Below are 24,690 nucleotides of genomic sequence, written 5' to 3'. Positions count from 1 at the left end.
GGAAAATCTCAGCTTAATTCCAAAGGTCACACAGTGAGTAAGTGACAGATCTAGGACCTGAACAGAAGTTTTTCTGATTAGAAAGCCTGAGCTCTTAGAATCCCTCACAAGCAAGTAAGGGGCACTCAAAATTTATTTCCATACAGTCTAGATTAACACTGCATTTTAAAACCCCATAGACACTCATATCTTAAACTTCTCAATAAAACACTGAAGTGGATATTCAATAATAACAGTTTGTCATAGTGGCATGTCTAAGCATTTGGCTCTAAGTCAATCATATTCACATATCCTTTCAGGCATATTGTCAGCAAGGGCTAAAGGCCTTTAAGAGATAAGGGTGGGGATTAACCCAGGATTTCCAGCCTAACACCCTAACATAACCCTCTTCCTTTTTAAAGATTCTCCATTCCTTCTTCTTTAATGGGCAAACCAGAACATTTCACAGATTTTTTTTTTTTCTTAGTGAAAGAACTCTATTTCTCACATAAATGTAAGTGATGATTATTTCTTTCATCAGGAAAAATCTTCATTGTATTTTCTCTTCTCTTTCTTTCTTTAATTTTTTATCTTTCTTTTTCTTTTTAATTTTTAACGAACAGTTGGAATTTCTCACTGATGGGCAAAAAATGTATGCCAGTAGAAATCATTAATACTGATGCCTGGCAAAAGGGAGGCCACACATTCTGAATGACATGATTCTTATTTTTATGATTAGATTAATTAAAGTGACTGGTGTAAATCCCTCAAACAGTGTGGGGAGAAGAGACCCCAAGGGCTAATCTCACCACCATATGCTGTAGCACTTTGAAAACTGGGTAGGAAGACTTCAGCTTGGAATGTCTTTATTGCTAAAAATATGACAAACAACCAACTGCAGGATGACTCACGGAATAGCACTCAGATTCACATTCTTCGGAAATTTCTGAACACGATGATTTCTGTCAGTGCCCCAGCTCCAAAAATGTCCATAAAATAAATTCCTGTCTTTGCTCTTGAAAAAAAATTAGGACTAGTCCCTGAGGCTCTACACCATTTGAACACCGTGTATAGAATGATACCTTATCAAGGTAAATGGACCAGATCTCTCATTTGTAATCTCTGTCTCAAACAGCGTTGCTAACAACTAGGCCTGCAAATGTGATAGGGATAATTTTACCGCATTTCCTTCTCCATCATCCATACTTTGAGAGTTAGGAGGTGATACGACAGGGTAGGATGAAACCATCAGCAATGACTCCCACCTCCCTTTCAGATCAAGCCTGGATGTGGGGAGTGAGCGGTACATGTGAAAGCAAGGTATTCCCTTCTCTGTCCACATGGATTCCTGCTTTCTTTTCTGCCCAGTTGATCGCCTTGAACCAAACTCTTTCCTAATCAACATTCCTTGAATATGAAGCAAATGAAGATCTACTTACAATCTGTTGCCATGCCAACATAGATGCATTTCTTAAAGCGACATTCCTGGCACTGATTTCGCGTGACTTTGTCTATGACACATTTTCCTTCATATTTACAGGAATAGGATGGATGGAGATTTTTCTGAATGGTTCTTCTAAAGAAACCCTATATGGAAAAGAAAGACCCAAGACAACAGTTTCATATTTTCTAGAAATCAATGATTCTGGAATTTTCTGTCCATATAACTATGGGATGAATTGTTTTGGACCTTAACCTGTTTCTGGGCCTCTAGCTCTACATATTCAAATATAAGACAGTTGGCCCCAGAAGATGTAGAAAGTTCTAAATATGAGCTGATGATGCCATAGGACTATAGAGTCAACACCTTTTTGGTATTTATTCAAGGAAAAGAGGGTAGGAGGAACATCTAGTGCTTGTTTTTATTTTTTTCTGAATATTGAATATATAAGTAAATTATATTATGATATTTCATAGAGTGATATAATTGTGTTGCTAAATTAAGCTATGAGGAGCTTTGCTACTTTATACTGGGAAATAAGAGAGCTCCAAGACCAAGAGGAAAGTGAAAAAAATGAAAAGAGATGGATATGTACAATACTTTATTAATTAACAACCTAATAATTTGGTAATTAAACAGATGTACTAGCTGGCTTCACAGATTAAGTTTAATATTTGTTTTTGACTCTTGAGACAGCCATGATCAGCTCACTTAGCCTTTCAAGCAATAGGACTCAGGGAGTAGAACATTTCAGGTTTTTTACCACGTTTTTCCTCGTAGCTTATTGCATTGAGGTTTTCCTTTTATAACAGTCTTTCTTTGATATCTGTAGATATACACCTACAGATTCAGTGATTCTTCCTTTCTTAAGACATGAGAGAGCACCTCTGTAGCACCTGAGGACACTATTTAGTTCTAGGTTTGGGTGACTTAGGTAATATTCTCAAGAATGTGTAATACTAAAATTATTTTGGACATGATCCTCAAGTTGAGGCAACTGTAATCTGTATTGCAGAAGTTAATAATGGCAGTGAGCACTTATTTTGAGGGCACATTGTAAAGTGCTGTAGAAACATTCAATATCCTTCTATCTTCCCTACAACCATATAAGGGAGGTGCTCTAAATATTTCCATGGTAGGGATTAAAAAAGTAAACCTCAGACAGGTTAAATCACTAGCCCAAATCACATGGTGAGTATATGCTGGAACTTGGGTAGGATGGAAACCACCCAGCAATGGCTCCCACCTCCCTTGCAACCCAGGAGTTGCACTCCAAATCTTATTTGTTTGACTGCTTATATGATGTATAATGAAGTAAATTTTACTGTGTTATTTAAATGTTTTAGATGAATGGATTATGAATAGTCCTGTCCCACCCACTTCTTTAAAAAAGTTCATTTTGTCTATTGGTAGAATAACAAGGCAAAATGAGTTTTTTTAAATGTAAAAAAATTAAAAAAAAAATTTTTTTTTTTTGAGACAGAGTCTCACTCTGTCACCCAGGCTAGAGTGTAGTGGTGTGATCTTGACTCACTACAACCTCCGCCTCCAGGGTGCAAGTGATTCTCATATCTTAGCATCCAGAGTAGCTGGGATCACAGGCATGCACCACCACACCTGGCTAATTTTTGTAATTTTAGTAGAGACGGGCTTTTGCCATGTTGGCCAGACTGGTCTTGAACTCCTAACCTCAAGTGATAGGTCCGCCTTGGCTTCCCAAAGCGCTGGGATTACAGATGTGAACTGTCGCACCTGGCGGCAAAACAAGTTTTGATGGATGTTTTCTGCTAAGGCCTACAGGGGGCCTCTAACTTTGTTATACAAATGGTGGGACTGAGATATCAGTTGACCTAGATTCAGCCCAAATTTTTATCATTCTGCTTAATGTTCTTTGGCTTTGATTATGTATATATTCCCTACTGCATATTCCTCCCTCAGACACGAAAGCTCTTTCTTATTATGAAAAGGTCCAAGGTAGGATTTTATACTGGGCAAAGCAGAATAAAATGGATAAACATCAGGAATAACTGTGACTAACAGATTTGATTCTGGGGTGTGTATGCAAATCCCTTATCATTCTTATCATCTCCATTGTTCAAGTTCTAACAGAAAACTGTCATATTATATTTGGGTTTCGTGTTCTTAAGCACTTGATTCCATTAGTTTGAGTGATGTTGATGTAGTGTTATAAGATTCTCTCAGTCACACACAGGGCAGCTGTTCGAGATTTTAGCAATGTTTTCTTGGGAGTGCAGGGTGTGCAAATCTTGCCGAAGCATGAATGTCAGAGCATGCCACGAGAGTGAAAAACAAGCCTCCCTGCAAACCTCGCTTCTCTATCTTTGTTACCTTCTGACCAAGGAGGGCGAAGGAGGGCTAAAGAAACCCAGAGATTCCTGGCAGGAAGATGTATGTCACAGACAGGGCAGAGAGGCGTAGGGTAGCACGTCTCCTTTTGGAGGAAACAACAATTTCCTGGAGGTGGAAATACCAAAGTCCAAGACATCCAGTGAGAATGCTGACTGCTTTCCAGGATAGGAAGATTGTTAGTCTATCTGAAGCTGGGGAGACCCTTGTCTCCCTCATACTCTGAGGCTGACTCATGTTCAGGAGTGGGGTTAGGGCAAGGAGTACATTGACCAGTAAGACCACGCTAAGCAGAGAATGAGGTGTGACACACCAGACACCGGGGTAACACACATTTCTCCAAAAAGTTACTTGTGCACTTTTTATTGGAATGAATGAAATAATTTATACTTTGCTTATTCCAAAAAAGAGTTGAGATGGCTAGCTCTGCTATTCACTATGCTACCTTTTCAGTGGCCTACTTCTGATGACTTTTCTTGGGCACTTCATGGACCAAATCCTTTTAAAGATGTTCTTTTTTTTTTCCTTGAAATGTTGGCCTTCCTTAAGTTACAATAAAGCATATTTTGATGTATGACAAAAAGCCACTTTATTTGTAAAAGCATAAGGATGCCAGGTCCCTTAATTTTAAAAAGTAATGGAAATTAACTCTTGGAAATGAACTTGAAGACATTTAAAGCTGTCTACTTATTTAAAAAAAATTCGTTTAGAGGTGAGCTGACAAAAGGGATAGCCTGGGGAATAAATAAGGACATATGTTTCATTGATGATGTGTTGGTGAGAAGAGGTCTTGCTTTTATATATCAATATCAGACATGTTTCTTTGCATTCTGAGAAGAACTATATCCATTTTTTAGTACTTTGAGACAATGCACTGATAAATGTGAAAAAGGTGATAACTCACTCTTTTAGTTCAGTATTCGGGCAGCTGTTAAAAAGCTTTGATTCTTCCTCTAAAAATAGTTTGGTGTGGGGCAGTATCAACATCCTTTCTACAAAAGATGCATAAAAACTTGCATATCACAACAGACAAGACATCTCCAAAAGATTTCACTGTTCTCAGGGTGAAAATAGGCAAAATGGATTCTCTCCATACACATTGCAAGTATGGGGTAGAAATATTTTTAAATTACAGGTTTGAATGGACAATACAGGAAACAACCCTTTCATCTTTCACCACTCTTAAAATCTGTGTTTCATTTGAAAAACTCATTTCTTTTTTTTTCTTTAATTTATTATTACTTTTTTTTTCTTTATTTTATTATTACTTTTTTTTTAGAGACAGGGTTTCACCATATTGGCCAGGCTGGTCTTGAACTCCTGATCTCGTGATCCACCCACCTCGGCCTCCCAAAGTGCTGGGATTACAGGTGTGAGCCACCGTGCCCAGCCTTTGTTTTTTTCTAAGATGCACTGTCATTATATTAAGTCATCTGCACAACTACCCTGGGAAGGCTCTTTTCTGACTTTACAATGAAGGCAACCCTAGAAACAGGATTCTGACCTGAGATAAAGGCAGAGAGTCTGAAAAAATCTAGATTTTGCTACACGACTTCTTCTTTTAAGAAAACCTCAGCTTATTCAGGCCCTAAACATCCTGTGATCTAGGAGAAACAGGCTAGTTGATTTCTTGATCATTCTGAAGGCATATGTGAGGCAGAGATATGGGTTAATAGGCTCAATTCTCTCTTTGTTTAAGTCAGTCACTAATAATGTATTGCCCTCTGTAAGGCACATTCACTCTTTAGAGTCATTTTGGGGAATTAAGTATTAAATGGAATTTTCATTAGAATCTTTTTTTCAGAATTCAAAATTCTCCATTATGCACTGGTTTAGAAGGATCTCAGTGCTGCAACTAAGGTAGGGAGAGCCTTATAAATTGGGGCTAATTTAGAGAAAAGCCCAGTTTGAATTATCAAACTTTTGGAATAAGAGTAGGTACCTAAAGTTATATAGTTTTATTACTTTCAAATCTAGCCAATATAAGTGAAATTTCAAGAGACTGCAAGTCTTTAATAAATAGCAGGACTTGTAATTAAATTCATTGAATTCCCTAAGGCATTATTTTCTTAGATGTAATGGCAACCTTTGGCCTAGTGTTTGTTAAAGAACTACAAATTCCAGATCAAAGGGGTCTGGATAAATGAGAACATGTTGTACCACATTCCAGAAAACAGTCTTGCAACCTTAGAAATTACCTCTTTCCAATGGAATTATTATCTCAACATTTTTAGCAGGCTTCTCCTAAATGTTTCCTAATTTCATGTATAAAACACAGGGAATTTGCTTGGGAAATCTTTCATTAGGGAAAAGGAGAACACTTTAATTTGAAACTGAGCTAACACTGATTTTGGGCCTTATGGGGCAAGGGCAGGATCAAAGAGGGGCAGTTGGAGAAGGGAAAGAAGAGGAGAAGAGTTAAGGTGGATGAGAGAGGAGGGAAGGTGAAATGTTTTATACATTTAATACAATTTTTGCTTTAGGGTTTATATCTTGTGATAATTTAGTTTTAAGTATGAAAGGTAAAAAAGACCAGGTATTTAACAAGTAAACAATTTTAAAGGTCCTTCTCTGACTTTAAATACTTCCTTATTTATGAAACATTAGCTGAACAAACAGTAAATGAAGCACTGGGTCAAGCTTTTTTCTTTATGGTAGACTTCATTTTCGAGGCTAGGTTGTTGGACCAAAAGATATTTTCCAGAAACCTTATCTCAATTTTGTTGATGAAGTGTTGTATGCAGGCCAATTTATGCTCGGTTTCAGGAAGTGAATGGACTGTTGATCACTGGTATATTCTTGTCAAGTATTTCCTGCAGATAGGACTGTAGAGCATAAAATTAGCTGATGGATGACCAGAATCTACTTATTGACTGCAGGCTGTGCAAAAAGCCAATTTTGATAATTTCAGAACATAACTGAATCTAAGTAGCCTCAAAGATATTCCCTACTGGAACCCTTGAAAATGAACATATTCACATAGACTAACAGTGGAAAAAATCCTGTGGTAGAGCAAACTCAGTCTCCTCCAACATTGCAGATAAAACAAGAGGAGAAACAGTCATTTCTCAAGATGACAACATGTTAAATAGGACCTATGCTTTTTAAACCCAAAGGAAGAGTTTTATTAATTTATTTCTTTTTATTTTATTGATACCTTTCTGTTTTAAAAACACTTGCAGAAATAATGATACCAGATATCACTCTCATTTAGTCATTTATGATTTGGAAAAAACATTCAGTTCTTGAACACGTCAAAAATGAAGAACACAACCAGACACCTGGATGATCGCAGGCCATGGATGTTAGAATTTGTTTTTAATTTGAACTTAAACTTAACATTGCTTCTGGAAGAGCACTGGGAGGGGACCGGAGCCTGGCTACGCTCCATGCTTGTGGACCCAGGGCAATTACCTTGCAGCCTTCACACGTGATACAGCGGTAGTGATACCCAGTGGCTTTGTCACCACACACTACACAGAGCTCGTCCTTGTCTAAGTAACTGGGGATGTACCCTGTGAAGGAAATAAAAGGAATATTAAAAAATAATATGTTAACATCAAAGAGACACGATAGCTAAGGTTGCAAGGCCAGAGACAAAATTGGTTTGCCAGGAAGCTGTAATGACAAAAAAAGACTCAATGAAACCAAACAGTAAGAATCTTACACTCGTAGAGTTAACGTAGGCCCAGGATTTCAGAATGCCTTAGAAATAGCTCACACCTGTAATCCCAGCACTTTGGGAAGCCGAGGCAGGGGGATTACCTGAGGCCAAGAGTTCCAGACCAGCCTGGCCAACATGGTGAAACCCTGTCTTTACTAAAAATACAAATAATTAGCTGGGTATGGTGGCGGGTACCTGTAGACCCAGCTACTCAGGAGGCTGAGGCAAGAGAATCACTTGAACCTGGGAGGCAGAGGTTGCAGTGAGCTGAGATTGTGTCATTGTACTCCAGCCTGGGTGACAAGAGTAAAACTCCACCTCAAAAAAGAGAAATAAGTGTGATCACTTGCTGTGCAGGTGGGAATGGCAGGAAGGCCTGCAGAGCCAATGACTCAAGCAGAGAGGCCAGGATTTGAGCACTCTGAGTTCTAGATAACGCATCTCTTTAACAAGGCTGATTTCAAAGCCTGTTTTAAAAGATTTGATCCACTTTGGAATCATAGTACCATGCAATAAATTCAGAAAACTTTATAGCTGAGAGGTCCTGGAAGATGAGATGATGAAGTACTTGTAAGGTGAAGAAACAGGCCTGCAGAGGTTTGACCGTCCTCAGGGACACACTGGAAATTACCAGCACACCTAAATCCCAGGTCTCTTAACTTCTAGCCCTCCAGTATAATATGCTGGTCTTTTTCTAAAAATAGAGAGTTAAGTTTAAGTAGAATGAATTTTGCCACCTAAAAAAATTAGGTAAACTTGTGATATTATAATATGCAATCCAACACCACTTGGTAGTATGGAATGACAGAGGTTTTGTTTATTAAGAAAAAAGGAAACTCCAACCATGATAACTCTTTTAGTGGACAATGAATTTATTAGTTTAAATTCCTTGACCCAGGATGCTAAAAAGCACAAAAGCAGAAGCCTCCTGTTTCCCTCCTGTCTTTGCTCCTTCCTCTTGCTGTGGAGAGGATGCCCAGACACAGATGCTGATTCAGGAGGGCTGGTTCAGTCTCCCCTGTATCGATGGTTTACCATAGAAGCACACAGCTTCACATAAGACCAAACAATCAAAAGGAGGCAGGACTGGTTGGGATGTGAAGAAGGAAGAGGCTGAGAAACAATCCTTTCTCCTGATCATAGTTCTTACAAAGTTTTTTGACTCAGTAAACTCTTTTTGGTTTCAATAAAGGTTAGCTAGGTTGAAATGACTGATGCCTTACTGTGTATTTTACCATGACATTTCTAGACCTTTTATTAAACTAGGTCACTGAAGTATTACTTTTCAGAAAAAAAAGCCATTATGGAAACAGAATAAAATGAATCCATTTCATAATTTCTTAGAAATTATTTTGCTCATACTTTAATTTGGAAAAATTTTCCTTCTTGGGAGGCAGACACGTGACTTGAAAGTGAGGTTTAGTAATGTATAGGATTATATTTTTAAATATCACAGCTTTTCTTAGTTTACTTTTGCATCATGCAAACCATGATTCATCTGTTAAGTTCACTGCAAGGGTTTCAAACTCTCCTCAGTAATTTTTAAAAAGGGAATTTTGGGAAGGATCTGGGCAGGGAAAAAAGGGAACCAGAATGCTTTGTGTATTCATTCAATCATATATCTATGAACTCAGAAAACATTTATTTAGCATCTGCACGTGCTTGGTATTGTGCTAGGTGCTGAGAATATAAAAATGAGTAAGCCATGGTTTCTTCTTTTTGAAACTCATAAGCTGAGTTCTGTTTCTACAGCCTCGGTCATTCCTTGATGAGAAAAAGAGAGGTGAAAATGAAGGGAAGAATATGAAAAGATGCTCTATATCATTGCAGGGAAATGTAAATCAAAACCACAATGAGATACCACTTTACACTCACTAGTATGGTTTTAACAAAAATGGCAGACAGTAACAAGTGTTGGTAAGGAGGTGTGCTCATGTGCTTTTGTGTGCATATAAAGACCTACTTATGAAACACAAAGTAACTTTTAAACCACGAAGTAACTCAATTAGGAAAACAGGCACCTTCCTGGTAAAGGCAGATGGAATATACAGATCCATACTGTCAGGAAAACTACATCTTGACCTCTTATACGTCAAGGTTATATACAATTAATCCAACAGAATAAAGACTTCCAAGTTCTTGGTATCAAGTACAGAATGCAGAGATAAGGGAAAAAGAGGTACAAGTCATTTCTGTCTAATCTCAGGTATGAGAACTAATTGTAATACAGTTGAACACTGTTGTGCTTGTGGGACATGACTTGGGAGGGGTCACAACGAGTTGTCCAAGAACATTAACCAGAGTTGGGAAGATGCAGGTGGTTCTCCCTCTCCTCATAGTCCCCTCCCCTATCTCGCCAGATCTCCTGGCTTTAGCTTTTGGCATTGGCAGCCAGACACTGAAGATTTCTTCCTACCTGTAGTTCAACAATTTATGTAGATGGTCTTTAAGGTTCTTGTGGAATCCAGCAATAATTCAATCAGTGACTGGAATGGACTCCTTTCATTTACTGACTGCTAGGCTGAGAGATGGTGTGCTTTACTCTTATTTCTCTTAGATTATCTTCTTCATGGGTGGAGGGGGCTAAATGTCTTTAGTTACATAATCAAACCTTCTACAGAAACATCTACTTAAGTTGGTGGCAGTTGCTCGCATGATCATACTAGTTTCATTTCAAGATATGAAATATTCTTATTATATTTTTCTTTCTTTTCTTTAAAATATTAACTGTGAACCATCTTATTTATTCAAAACAGTCCCCACAGGCAATGATACATCAATCATTATGCCTAAGTCCATTATTCTTCATTAAATAGCTTCCATCAGGGAATAACATCCCACACATAGTGCTAGGTAGGTGAGGATTCTCTTAAGGTTGCTGAACATGATTGACAACATTATATACTAACCAATTCTCCTAGAGAATTTAACCATTTAACCTGTACCAATAGTACAGGTGCTATTGTACTTAAGTGTCTCCATCATTTTCCTTTGTCATACTCACCAAATGAGTTACACAATGGCCAATATACCGAACTAAGAAAATGCACATGTATCATTAGTTTTGTTGCCAAGAGTGGACACTAATGGGTATGATAATGTCAGTGTTGGGTTCTGCCTAGAAACAAATATTACGGACACAATCCTGGAAGCTACAGCTGTTCATCTGAGAAACTGCATCTGCTAGTTGTCCCAGGTGACTACTAAAGAAGCCTGGTCAATAACCCTCCAGAAAAAATTAAGTCCCATGACAATATATGGTACTTCAAAAATGATATATTTCCCCCAGCTCTTGTCTGCTCAGATGTATTATTTTTCAGATTAATGCATTATGCCGCCACTTTATCAAGCATATTTTTATAAAAGCAAACTCCATCTGTTTGTTCAACAAAGGACTTGAGATTTTTTCAGTTGACATTTGGCAACGTCTGGTTAATTGCTAAGTATTATCTTGCATATCTTGCAGTGAATGCTATTTAAAAAATGTTCTCTGAGGGACTTGGTGTGTAGAAGGGGAAATTTTTGTACATTTGCACTGCAAATCATGCAACAGGTAGTAAGCTTGGCTTCTTGTTTGAAAACAGATTCAGTGCCTTCTTCCCTATGGGAAAATCAGAAGACTGGCTAGTTTAATTCTTTTGAGTGAATTATAACAGCATCTCAGGTCCTAGGAGGAGAAACACTGGTTCCTCTTGTCACTTTGGCAGATACATGGCCCTTAGGGAATAAAATATGAAGCAGATTAATCTTGAGGGTAGATCTAAAACAAAAGGTGCCACCAAGGAGAGTACATGCAGCAGCAAGTGAGAAGAGCTGAGTCCAGAGATCTTTTCCAAACTGGCGAATCTTACTGTCCGTATAAGACCACTTGCCTAGCAGAACCAGTCCTAGCATCTTAAGGGAGGGGCTGTGATTTCGTGGTAGGGGGAAATACTTTGGGTAGCTCAGAGAAGTGAAGAAGTTCCATGTTGCTAATTCATCTTGTGGAACTATCAACTCAGAGCCATCAAGGACCTGAAGTGGCTTGGGACAGGATGGAGGATGAGACTATATTTTATCACCCTTCAGGGAGCGAAGTCACTAGCATGCTTAGTCATTTTTCTGATTTTTTACTGAGCCTCCTCAGTTCTTCCTGCAGCTCAGACACTTCTGATTTAAGCTTTTTTCCCCGCCGGCACCTTCCCTGTATCATTTCTTTACGTACTTAAAAACCTTGAAAGGCTTATCCTTTAGCCTTTCCCCAATATACTAATCCTGATTCTTTTTATATTTAATTCTTGGCATTAGGTACCAAGATCTACACCATGTTAATCTTTAACCCTGTGATAGACACTACATTAAATTAAATCATCCATTCATCCATTTGTTTATTTAACAGCATGTACGGGTGTACTGTGTGGGAGACACTTGGTACAAACTTGAAACAGCATTAACTTTGAGGACTTCTCTCACTGCTGTCTGCAAATCCTCAGCAGAGCTGCCCAAGGGGCTCCCATTTCACAAAATCTTTCCTCAGAACAGCCATTGTTTTCCCACCCTCCCTACCCCCACTTGGGATCTTGGAGTCTCTTTCTTTACACTTTGCCCTCTGGCTGGCTGGGCCCTGGTGCTGGAGGACAGCAGACAATGTCTTGCCAGGCTTTGAACTCTGAGGCACTGGTGGGCGGAGGAGGGGCGAGCAGAAGGAGGACCCAGTAGAGGTGTCAATCTAGAAAAGGGGATGAGGACATGATGCCAAGGGACCCTGAATTCTCACTGGAGGCTTTAGTGCAGAAAAAGGGATGACAAGAGTTTTGGATCATTTCTTCTGACTTAAGAATTCCTGAAACTAAAACATATTTTTAAATTAAATTTTTTTCCACTTTTATTTTTTTGAGACAGGGTCTCACTCTGTCACCTGGGCTGGAGTGCAGTGGCATGACCATGGCTCACTGCAGCCTTGAACTCCTGGGCTCAAGCAGTCTTCCCACCTCAGCTTCCTGAGAAGCTGGAACTACAGGTGCATGGCCACCACACCTGGCTAATTTTTAAGTTTTGTAGAGATGGGGGTCTTGCTATGTTGCCCAGACTGGTCTTGAACTCCTGGGTTCAAACCATCCTTCTGTCTTGCCCTCCCAGAGTTTTGGGACTACAGGCATAAGCCACAGTGCCCAGCCTATTTTTTAATTTTAAGGGCCAAGTTTGGGCATAATATAGTTTAATCTATAAAAAATACCTGGTGAAATGTTCCTTTCATTGACCCTGTACACTCAAATCCTTAATAGCTGACATAACCTTTCAATCTACAATTACAGGGAAAACACTTGAAGATGCAAATCACTAAGAAAGGAAATAGGTTGATATAATGAGTTTGAGTCAGGATGTTAATTGAAAGGGTGCACATTCTGGCAGTCTACAACATTTGCCTCTCAGAGTGTTTTAAAAAACCTTAGCCAATTTTTAAAATCAGGAGATTTCATAAAACATACAGAATTCTTTCTTCATGTGAAAAACGGAAGGAACTGGAAATACTGAACCCAAATTCTCACAGTGTAACAATCAACTGAACCAGAAAGGCAGCCCTACCTACCAAGAAGCAGACATCCTCTTTAGCTCTCCATAGTCAGAACCTCTCCCGATTGTGCCCCGACTCTGAGGCTAAGGATCAGTTGCTAATTATTTTTGTTCTTGTATTATGCCTCTTCATAAATAAAGAAATATTTCATGGAATTCTTTGTCTTTATCAAAGTGGAAAGACAAAAGTAGTTTGAGAAAAATGATAACATATTTCTTTTTTTTTGAGATGGAGTTTCGCTCTTGTTGCCCAGGCTGGAGTGCAGTAGTGCAATCTTGGCTCACTGCAACCTCCACCTCCTGGGTTCAGTGATTCTCCTGCCTCAGCCTCCTAAGTTGCTGGGATTACAGGTGCCCACTACCATGCCCAGCTAATTTTTGTTATTTTTAGTAGAGATGAGATTTTGCCATGTTGGCCAGGCTGGTCTCAAAATCCTGACCTCAAGTAATCCACCCTCCTCAGTCTCCCAAAGTGCTGGGATTTCAGGTGTGAGCCACCGTGCCCGGACCTAGAACACAATTCTTCATGGAAGTGAGAAATATTCTTATCATATACTATGTAAGCATTATGTGTCTTGGTTGAAAAATTTTAATTAAGCAGCATTGTAAGACTGCTTTTAAAAATTAGCTACTGGTTTTAAAAATTGGCTCTGCCCCTCTCTCTCCCTCTCCCTCTCTCTCTCCCCCTCTCTCTCTCTCTTGATACTTGGAGGAATTGGAGTTGTAGAACTCTGGTACTGATGAGATCATTTCCTGTTTTAAAAAGGGCATGAATTAGAAAGCAGGAAGGCAAAGTCATCAGAAGATTAGGGGAGGCAGCAGAAAGAGTCACCAGAGATGGGTGATAGTTGCCTCTGATTCTGCTGTGAGAAGCAATTTATAGCTTTGGGCTCATGCAGAAGCACCCACAGTTATGTCATGTCCTGCACCCTTGAGAAAAACAGTGTTGTTTCTTTACCTGAAAATCCATTCAGAATGGGATGCAAGGTTATAGCTCTAAAAATGTGGGCTATCAGTCCTTCAGCCTTATGTTACAGAAAGAGGAAGGAGCTGTTGCATTTGTCATCAGAACACCATCAGTGTCCTTATGAGCTGTACTGCTCTCTCTGCAGGCATATCCTGCGGTCAGGTGGATGTGTGCTTTAGGGAGTGCAAAATAAAAGAGGTTGCTGGTTTCATGGTGCTTATGATCTAGATAGATTTGACATAAACAAGCAAACATGATGAGGAGAACCCAAATCCCAACAATGGAAATGAGCTATGACATATATGTAAGTGTTATATTGCATGTACATATGGTTATGTAGGTTCAAGTGTACTCCACTTTGACAGAAGTCAATATATGAACATTTAAATATGACATCTGGAAATGGAGGAGGGATTTTAACATTATAAAAAGATCCTTTATGAAAGATCCTTTACTTCAGATATTCTCTAAGTAGTAAGTTCTTCACCATTAATGCAGTGGTCCTCAAGTGGAGGTGATTTTGCCTCCCAGGGCACATTTGGCAAAGTCTGGATACATTTTTGGATGCTGCAACTGCTGTGTGTGTGTGTGTGTGTGTGTGTGTGTGTGTGTGTGTGTTTGCTAGAGGGGCCAGGTATGCTGCTAAACATCATACAATGCACAGGGACAACCACCATAACAAAGAATTATGTGGCCCCAATGTCAATAGTGCCAAGGTTAAGAAACCCTAGTCTAATATACTTTATATATAATATATTAATTTTCAAAGGTGGTTTACATAAAGGATTCAGAACTATTGTGTAAAACAAAGGATATCTGCCTTTGAAGGCAGGGCTGGTTGAGAGCAGGGGTGATGGAGAGAATGTGTTGCTGGTCAATAGAAGAGGCTGGTGGGCTGTGAGCTGAATTGGTGACATAAAGTGATGCAGGCTGACAGTGGCAAGATGTACCACCAGGGTGTGGCTGGCAGTGGGCAACAGCTGGAAGAAAGCATCTCAGTTCAGGGATGGAGACTGAGGTGACAGAGAGAGGAACCCAGGGGGATGACTGGCCAAGATTTCTGGAACAGAGGGTGTGGGTAAAAGCCCAAAGCCAGAATCAAAATTGAACTCTTGAGGGCAGGGAGGAGTTGGTGGAATTTGTGGTAATAGAAAGGGGCCCAAAACTTTGAGAAGGAGCCTTGTGGTGGTGTAGAGTGTGGGGAAGAACTGACCCCAGAAGGCTTCAGAAAGCAAGAGAGGGTGAACCTGGGGAGAAGAAAGACAGGACAACATGGTGGGATGTATCTGCAGATGGGGAAAAGGGGTGTGTGGGGTGACTGCTCAAAAGCACATTTTAGGAGTCTCTAAGAGAACTGAGGAAATCCTCTAAAACAGCTGGTACCCAGGGAGCTGATGAGACGGAAGTACCAAGGACAGTGCACGGAAGCTCAGCATTCCCAAGGCTCTGGAAACAGGAAGACTACAGATAACCAAGTGGGCACCGGTGAAGCCAGGGACCCATAAGAAGATGAGGTCATAAAAGCTAGACCAGAGTGGGTGGCAGAACAGGAAGCAACTTGACTTCAGGCTGAATGCACCTCAGTGCTGGGAGCTGAGAAAAAAATCATTGTGCTTGACTATGAAAAACTTTTCATGGAGCTATGCGAGGTGGTGGATGTGAACTTCATATGCAGAGAGTCAGTAGTACCCCCTTTCCTCTGTAAGCCTGCCAGGCGTCTGACTCCATTTGCTCATAATGCTTTGGACTCCTACTGTTAGCTTTCATCGTGAGTAAGGGCCATGCATGCTCTGGATGAGGTTAGGGCATTCAGTGAAATCTCTGAAGGACATGCCTTTGACAAGACAGTTAATTCTCAGGAAAGAAAAGGAAAGAGTCGGCTCACTCTTTTGTCTGCAGTTGGACTTGGTTTGGAAACGATTATTGCTCCTCACTTTGCTTTCATTTCTGGGTGCCAAGAGGCACTTTCATTTAACCTTTTGTACAGTGTATGTGTTCTGTATTTTTAAATGTTTTGTTATTGTTTTCTGGAGTGGTATTGTCTCTGAACAGTATATGGGTGGCAGTACTTAATTTAAAATCCTAACTTTCCATCAGCATCCTTAAATTACATACACATTGTTGAAAAATCTATGATTGCATTAACCACTTAACTATTACATTTAAAAGAGATGATTATTTAATACTCAACAGTTCACTGGATAGACTGTTCACATCTGTGTTTAAATTAAAAATTCAAGTAGAGGGGAAGAGTAAGGATGGGAGAGACAGGGAGAAAAAGAGAAGACAGAGGAAGAAAGAGATGGAGGGAAAGTAGAGAGAGGCAGAGAGACAGAGGGGAAAGAAGAAGGAAAGGAAGGGAAAGCTTGAGAAAAAAACATTCCCCAACTTGCCACTTAATTTTCATTTCAAATGCCTACGTAATTGTTCACGTGGAGTCAATAGAGCTATAGAACACGAAACAAATTTTAAAAAAGACAGAATTTTGTCTCCAAGTCAAGAGGGGCAATGAAAGCAGATTCAGAAAGCACAATTCTGTGTGGAGTTTTTGCTTCAGTTATTAATTTTTCTTTCTGCACAACTAAAAATGTGGTTGTAGAGCAAGAACATAGACAATCAGAACCAAAACTGAATAGGACAAACCTCTTACCCCCATCTCCTTGATCCTGGCTTAAAAACAGGAAATTCTTATTCTCTTGGACATGATAACCAACTCTGGCAACTTTTTGAACATGCAATTCCTATCAAGTAAGATGGCATGTAGAAAGGTCAAGCAAAGAATCCCATTCAGGAGAGTCGCCCAGGGCAGACTCCTGGGAAGATACTGTTTCAACAGAACCGACCAGCCTGGACCAAACTGAGGTTGACCTGCAAAGCTGCCTTCAGAGCAGCCAGATGCAGATAAAAGCTGTTTGGGAATTTTAGAATGTAATTAGAATTTGTGGTGGAAACAGCCAGCACTTCCACCTCCAAAGGTTGTTTTTTGAAAGAAAGCAGAAAAGAAGAGAAAGAAAAGTCAACTTTTTATTTTGATGAAGCCTCAGCCACAGAGGAGAAGCACAACACCTTCGTTGCCAATTCTCTTCTATCTGATTCCAAACTTACTCCCTTCTTCTCCTGAATTTGTGGGGGCCAGAAGTGTGCAGTCAGCACTGGCCCTGTGAGGACTTAGTATAGCATTTCACAGCTATGTCACTAGAATGACAGTAAATATCGTGTCTTCTGAGTGAACCCTGAGTGAAGGGTTCTTTTCATTTGTCTCTAACTTTTAAAAATAAAAAATGTTTTCTCAGAATCCATATGAAAAATAAGACAGATACTACATTCCACATTTCATCCTTCCTCAATGTGAAAATTATATTGGTATACCCCTCCTCAATTCTTGAAGCTTTATTTTAAATGTGATTCAATGAACTGAATCTGACTCTTCCTTAGTTCATGTTCTTAATGCTTCAAGAACTTGATAACTTATTCTCTCTTGGGGATGAATGCAAAAGAACTTTGTAGAAAAACAATCCAAAGAAAACTAAAAGTCATTTTAAAGTCTACCAGTTAAGATAACCATTTTTAACATTGGGTAGTGTAGCCTTCCTTTATTTCAACAGTTTGTACCTGTAATAACTTTTTTTTTAAACAAGATTGTAATGTTTTTAGAAGATTCTCTATATACTAGAAAATAAAGGCTAGGAAATAAGCCATCCTTAAAAAAAGAAAGAAAAAGTTAAGACAGCTGCATTATTAGAGTTTATAAAGCTATAATGACAGCAGTGAACACAGATGAAGCAATTATGAATTTTTATCTATTGTGAATAGATAAAAATCCAATTGGAAAATGAGGCCTGCCCCACTGAACACCTGTTTATAGTCTTAATTTTGCCTTAATGAGACACTACTGATGTCCTTCAACACAACAAAAATCAATAGTGGATCAATATGGATAAGCATGTTGGGTACAACCTTTTGTCCTAAGAGACAGTTAACAGCTGGGTTTAGTTTTACTGGGATTTACTTGAAGACTTGTAAAAGTAAATAATGGTGCATTTAAGAATATTTGCCTGCTTTGATTTAGTGAGTTTGGCAGGTGGCGGTGGCCTTTCAATGACATATGGCTTTGAAATTACATCAATATATGCATACAATGTGTCTTTTCCTCTAGTTCATGCATCAAATTAATTAGTAAAGAATCCCTGGTTTAACATTTTATAAGCAAATATTCCCCAGTGTTGATTGAAGAAAACACAGTGAAAAGACAAAAGAGAAAAGAACCTGAAAGGTTCTGCAGGAATTTTTGAGAATAGCAGCATGACCAGATAGATTGACAGATACCAATATTTTCTTACAACACTACAAAAGGCATATCCAAGTATGTTTAATGAAGCAATGTTAATTTCTTCTTTTCAAAGTTAAATTACTTATAATATTAAATGAAATAGCACATGTTCAATCTATCTCAAATGTTTCCATTAGAGGACTTACCCTGTGTCCCTTGTAATAAATGAGATTCTGATGGCCTTCAAATGGATACAAAACTCTATATTTGTAAATAAAAATTAGATGAGCAGCTCTAAATATATTTTATGCTGTAATCCCCTTAATATTTCATAATTGGACGTTATAGAATAACACTATATATAGTAAAAATTAAATAGATTCTAGTTTTGTTTTTATAAAATTTTGTTCATTTGTTTTTATAACAGACTACTTTCAATTATAGAGTCACATTAAGAAAAGCAAATGATAAATTTTATAGAAACCACAACTAAATAAACCACATTATGTCTTAAGATTAATTTAACAGAGAAATTTACTTTTGAGGATCAAAGGGCATCATGTTTTTGTAAATTATAGAAACGTGTAAATTTGGTTCTCTATGCAATATCCTATAGATTATATAGAGAAAACATGAGATTCTGGCATATCTGAACTAGAATTTACACTATTTTCAGAAGCATTCCTATTTGCCAGTTGCTACTAAATGCCCTGAGTTCTGCCTGTTTGTCTCTCTTATCTTAGTTTTCAGTAACACAAGAAATGTTCTACTGACAGAAATTTAAATAGCATTATAAGGCACAGTGCTTATTAAGATAAATAGATATTGTACTGGTTTTAATATTGGCTCTTTTGAAGGGTGTTTCACTTGTTGTCATAGAGTTCACTTGATATGACTGGGACACAATAGGAAAGTAAAGTTTATCAGTTTTGTTTTGAGCTCTTCTGCCATCCAGACATATTGGAACAAACATTCTTACAGTTTGACATGGTTACAAATAGATTCTTTACCATTTACATGGCTAAGTAAATATATAAAAATGAACATTTACAGATCCTAGCATATCAATATTATAGTACTATTAAAGAAATCACTAAAATATTTTACTAACTAGTTAACTAAAATAAACTTTCAAAATGAAGTGCCCAGAAAAAGTTAAAGGAGTTTTTAATCGAACCTGAACTGGGGAGAATTATCCCACTTGAAACACCACAACACCTACCTGCCAACGGGAAACCTTTTACATATTTTCTTTCACAAAGAAGCTAACAATAGTCACTTTGGGCAATATATACACACATGCAAAATATAATCCTAGAGAGCCAACTCACTCTAGCTTTCACAGATGAAGAAAAAAAAGTGCTTGGAAATCCTGATGTTCACAGAGTCCTTCAATCACCTAGCAACCCCTCTTACTGCCGTTTTTAATTGCGACTATTTAGCGTTCAAATTCAAAGATTTGTCGAAGATGATGGAAACTGTAACTTTAAAATGAAACGAAAATAAACAATGAAACTTTGAACACATTTAAGCAAAATGGTCCCTACCTTTTTTCTGAGAATACGATGGCGACTGCACTTGAGAAAAAGTAGGCTTTTCTTCAGTGAAATATTCAGGTTGGCTGTATTGATTCAGGGCCATGTCCAAGTCAGAGTCCTTGCTTTTAAACATGTTTCCAGGGTAACTACAGGTATAAGGCTGATTCACTGCCCAGGCCTGTTCCATATATATGTTGTTACTGGGCACAGCCTGAGCATCGCAACCACTGTAACCCGGACTGTCTTCGAAATACGCGTAATAATCAGTGGACTGCATGTAGCAATTGCTGCCGGCAGCTGGGTGCACTTCATATATTTCTTGCATACAGTAGTTCATTTTGTTTCCCTGGTTCAGTTTCTACTTTACATATACACACACTCTACACATGCATTCGCTAGCCCCATACACCCTGAGAGCTGGGCATATACGCAGAGAAGCATACATACATACACATGAAACGCGAAGGGAAGATGAATAAACACCACCAACACAGCAACCCAGCCTGCTTTACTTTGTAATAGCACCTGATGTGCTAAAATCCTATTTAGACTGAGGTATCTTTTGAGCTCTTCTGCCATCCAAACCTATTGGAAAGCAGATTTATGACTATCAAAGGTCTTAAGCTGTGCATGCAGCTAGTTAATTCCTGGGGAAGATGGCAGGCAGGTAGGAATGACCTCCACCCAGATGGGGGAGTGACAGCGAGAATGTTACTCTGAAGCTGCTAAGATGCATTTTATATGCTGTTTTTAACCCCTTTTAACATGATTAGAAAATGATTACTCATTGTTATGCCATTTTGGTTGACAGCTTAAGCATGAAACATTATAAAGACATCTTAGAGAATATCCTTGGATACAAAGAAAATCCTAAAATCAATAATCTAGTTTATTAGCATGAACCAGAGAAAAGCCAGTAGTAATGAGCCTGATGACTGACTGACTCCAAAACATTAATCTAGCTGTGCAAATGTTAGTGGTTGAATCTGTTGTTGAATGTTACTGACTGGCTTTTAATACCATGATCCAACCATCTTCCCATGACACATAGGTCCCGCTGGGTTTTAAAACATGCCAAGGAAGTACACAGTTGAAAATGCTGCTGATGTCTGCAAGTGAGTTTTATTCTGTTCCTTGCACATGATTATTTTCTACCTCACAAGCACTAATCTACATGAGACCTAAAGCCTACATTAACTGTTCAATTCTGTAATTTATGTTTTCTTTACAAAGGCATGAGAGAGAGCATATGGCAATGCCCCTAAATGAGGAATACTCCTATTATATAGTAGTTTTCTTTTTCTGTTGGTGCTTAATAGTACTCTGACCAGTAGTTCGTGGAAAACTGTAAACACTTATCATTTTATTCCCATTCAAATCTGCTTTTGAGATTATTTCCAAGGTTTAATGTGATTTAAGTGGTATTCATGTACTTAAAGATAGTGATCAAAAAGGGAACAGCATTTTCTGTAAGAATCCTCACGTCTTTTAACTAAGAAGTTAACAAATACCAAATTAGATTGTAAATGCTTGCTAAGATGGTTACTAATGGTCGTTTCTCCAAGTGGATCGTGGCCAGTGTGTGCATGTTACGTATATGCATAGTCGTAGATCATGACATCAGGAAGGGCGGATGTTGCTCTTCTTTTTTTTTTTTTTTTTTAATTAATTAATTTATTTATTTATTGCATTTTAGGTTTTGGGGTACATGTGAAAAACATGCAAAGTTGTTGCATAGGTGCATTCATGGCAGTGTGATTTGCTGCCTCCCTCCCCCTCACCCATATCTGACATTTCTCCCCATGCTATCCCTCCCCAACTCCCCCGCCGCTGTCCCCTCCACTCCCCCGCAACAGACCCCTGTGTATAGTGCTCCCCTCCCTGTGTCCATGTGTTCTCCTTGTTCAACACCCTCCCATGAGTGAGAACATGTGGTGTTTGGTTTTGTGTTCTTGTGTCAGTTTGCTGAGAATGATGGGTTTCCAGGTTCATCCATGTCCCTACAAAGGACGCAAACTCCTCATTTTTAATGGCTGCATAATATTCCATGGTGTATATGTGCCACATTTTTCCTGTCCAGTCTATCATCGATGGGCATTTGGGTTGGTTCCAGGTCTTTGCTATTGTAAACTGTGCTGCAATGAACATTCGTGTGCATGTGTCCTTATAGTAGAACGATTTATAATCCTTTGGATATATGCCCAGTAATGGGATTGCTGGGTCAAATGGAATTTCTATTTCTAGGTCCTTGAGGAATTGCCACACTGTTTTCCACAGTGGTTGAACTAATTTACACTCCCACCAACAGTGTAAAAGTGTTCCTATTTCTCCACATCCTCTCCAGCATCTATTTTCTCCAGATTTTTTAATGATCGCCATTCTGACTGGCGTGAGATGGTATCTCAATGTAGTTTTGATTTGCATTTCTCTAATGACCAGTGATGATGAGCATTTTTTCATATGTTTGTTGGCCTCTTGTATGTCTTCTTTTGTAAAGTATCTGTTCATATCCTTCGCCCATTTTTGAATGGGCTTGTTTGTTTTTTTCTTGTAAATCTTTTTTAGCTCGTTGTAAATTCTGGATATCAGCCCTTTGTCAGATGGGTAGGCTGCAAAAATTTTTTCCCATTCTGTTGGTTGCCGATTCACTCTATTGACTGTTTCTTTTGCCGTGAAGAAGCTGTGGAGTTTGATTAGGTCCCATTTGTCTATTTTGGCTTTTGTTGCCAATGCTTTTGGTGTTTTGGTCATAAAGTCCTTGCCTACGCCTATGTCCTGAATGGTTTTGCCTAGGTTTCCTTCTAGTGTTTTTATGGTGTTAGGCCTTATGTTTAAGTCTTTAATCCATCTGGAGTCAATTTTAGTGTAAGGTGTCAGGAAGGGGTCGAGTTTCTGCTTTCTGCCTATGGTTAGCCAGTTTTCCCAATACCACTTATTGAACAGGGAATCCTTTCCCCATTGCTTGTTTTTATCAGGTTTGTCAAAGATCGGGTGGTTGTATATATGTTGTGTCGCCTCCGACGCCTCTGTTCTGTTCCATTGGTCTATATCTCTGTTTTGGTACCAGTACCATGCTGTTTTGATTACCGTAGCCTTGTAGTAGAGTTTGAAGTCCGGTAGTGTGATGCCTCCTGCTTTGTTCTTTTTGCTTAGAATTGACTTGGCTATGCGGTCTCTCTTTTGGTTCCATATGAAGTTTAAGGTGGTTTTTTCCAGTTCTGTGAAGAAGGTCATTGGTAGCTTGATGGGGATAGTGTTGAATCTGTAAATTACTTTGGGCAGTATGGCCATTTTCACGATATTAATTCTTCCTAACCATGAACATGGAATGTTTCTCCATCTGTTTGTGTCCTCTCTTATTTCGTTGAGCAGTGGTTTGTAGTTCTCCTTGAACAGGTCCTTTACGTTCCTTGTTAGTTGTATTCCTAGGTATTTTATTCTCTTTGTAGCAATTGTGAATGGCAGTTCATTCTTGATTTGGCTCTCTTTAAGTCTATTATTGGTGTATAGGAATGCTTGTGATTTTTGCACATTGATTTTGTATCCTGAGACTTTGCTGAAGTTGCTTATCAGTTTCAGGAGATTTTGGGCTGAGATGATAGGGTCTTCTAGATATACAATCATGTCGTCTGCAAATAGAGACAATTTGACTTCCTTGTGCTCTTCTATACTAGGGATTCCTTCCATTTCTTAGGCAGTCTGTTTTCATGGCTGGGCCTCAGGTAGTGATGTTTACATTTGGCTTCCTGCTGGTCCATGAGCATATGACCTTGTTGGTATTTCTCTCTAAAGTACCATTGACAATGTAATATTGTAATTTTCAATAGTGAGACCTTTGCTTTTGACATGTAGCTCCAGTCATCAATTGCAACATGGAATTCTGGGTCAGGGACACATGGCAGAAGTAAAGAGGGTATTACAGTCATTCAACAAACTATGGGGTGTCTGTTAAGTACAAAGCAGGGAGTTGGTGGCCACAGAGATGGCCGCTCAGAAAAACAATCACCATTCCTGCCAATAAGCAGCTTTAATAGCATGTGTATTGTATATGCAGTCAAGTGAACCAGTGTTGTGCTGTCTTTAAGTGCTGACTTTTTATAAATGTAGTAAAGAAGCCATAGACTTAAGGGAAAAAGGTGAGGAATTATAGAATGAGCAAAAGATGCAACAAAATTAGAAAGGAGACCCAGGCAGACCTATGTGGAGGACAGTAATGACTCCTTTAAAAACTGCAACTGATAGAAAACAAGCAAAAGCATGTTCTTCAGTTGGTATATATTTGAACCTGGAAAATGAATCATAATATCCTAGAAAGCATGAAAAGCTACCATAAGGAATAAAGAACACAGCTAACATTTTAATCATGTTTTTACTTTCCAATTACTCTTAAAACAAATAAAAGATTTATTCACGAGTGTTATTAAGAACACATATACAATATTACAATTAACATTTTCTCCCTACTGGAAATGTCAAAACATTTCCTTGCAAGCAATAACTATGTTCTGAAAACCCCAGGAAAAAGGATCCAGGCCTTATGTTTTTTGTCTGATCTCATTTATTTATCTCAAATTTCCCAAGACTAATCTAAAAATTAACCTTTCAATAAAGCAGTTTTCTTTTCTGGCAAATGTACATGTTCCAAAGTCTCTTTTTCTGGTTAAGAGCTGTGTGTTGAACCCATTTGATTTTGCAGTTTTGCCCAGTGCTTTTCCTGGCTCCCTCTCTTTTTCATTAAAGGCAGAAATCCAAGCAATTTCTTGCTTTTCATCAGAAACAATATCAACTAAAATCAGAGCCTCAACTTTCATGCCAAAAGAACACTTAAAAATAATTTTCAGAAATCTCTAAATATGCTTGAAAAGTTGGAGTTATTCTCCCCTGGAACTGGATATAAATACTGCAATGAAA

The 24,690-nt window shown here is 38.6% G+C and overlaps 1 protein-coding gene across 9 annotated transcripts in view; it reads right to left on the bottom strand.

The window, feature by feature from the left end:
* The window catches only part of THRB (thyroid hormone receptor beta), a 374,142-nt gene that overhangs the window by 26,998 nt on the left and 322,454 nt on the right, over positions 1 to 24,690 (bottom strand). For 8 of the 9 annotated variants that reach the window (XM_012435513.3, XM_064378613.1, XM_012435514.3 and 5 more), the window contains exons 5-6: positions 7,202 to 7,302; positions 1,419 to 1,566 (exon numbers count right to left, since the gene is read on the bottom strand). In XM_012435513.3, coding sequence (XP_012290936.1) covers positions 1,419 to 1,566; positions 7,202 to 7,302 — 249 coding nt within the window. Of the gene's footprint in view, positions 1 to 1,418; positions 1,567 to 7,201; positions 7,303 to 19,788; positions 20,204 to 24,690 lie in introns of those variants that run through there. The other variant, XM_012435511.3, reaches the window with a different exon arrangement.

The sequence above is a fragment of the Aotus nancymaae genome, unplaced genomic scaffold (assembly GCF_030222135.1).
Source record: "Aotus nancymaae isolate 86718 unplaced genomic scaffold, 86718_ANA_hifiasm-v0.15.2.pri h1tg000019l, whole genome shotgun sequence".
Classification (NCBI taxonomy): Eukaryota; Metazoa; Chordata; class Mammalia; order Primates; family Aotidae; genus Aotus; species Aotus nancymaae.
This window is presented reverse-complemented; position numbering and strand designations above follow the sequence as displayed.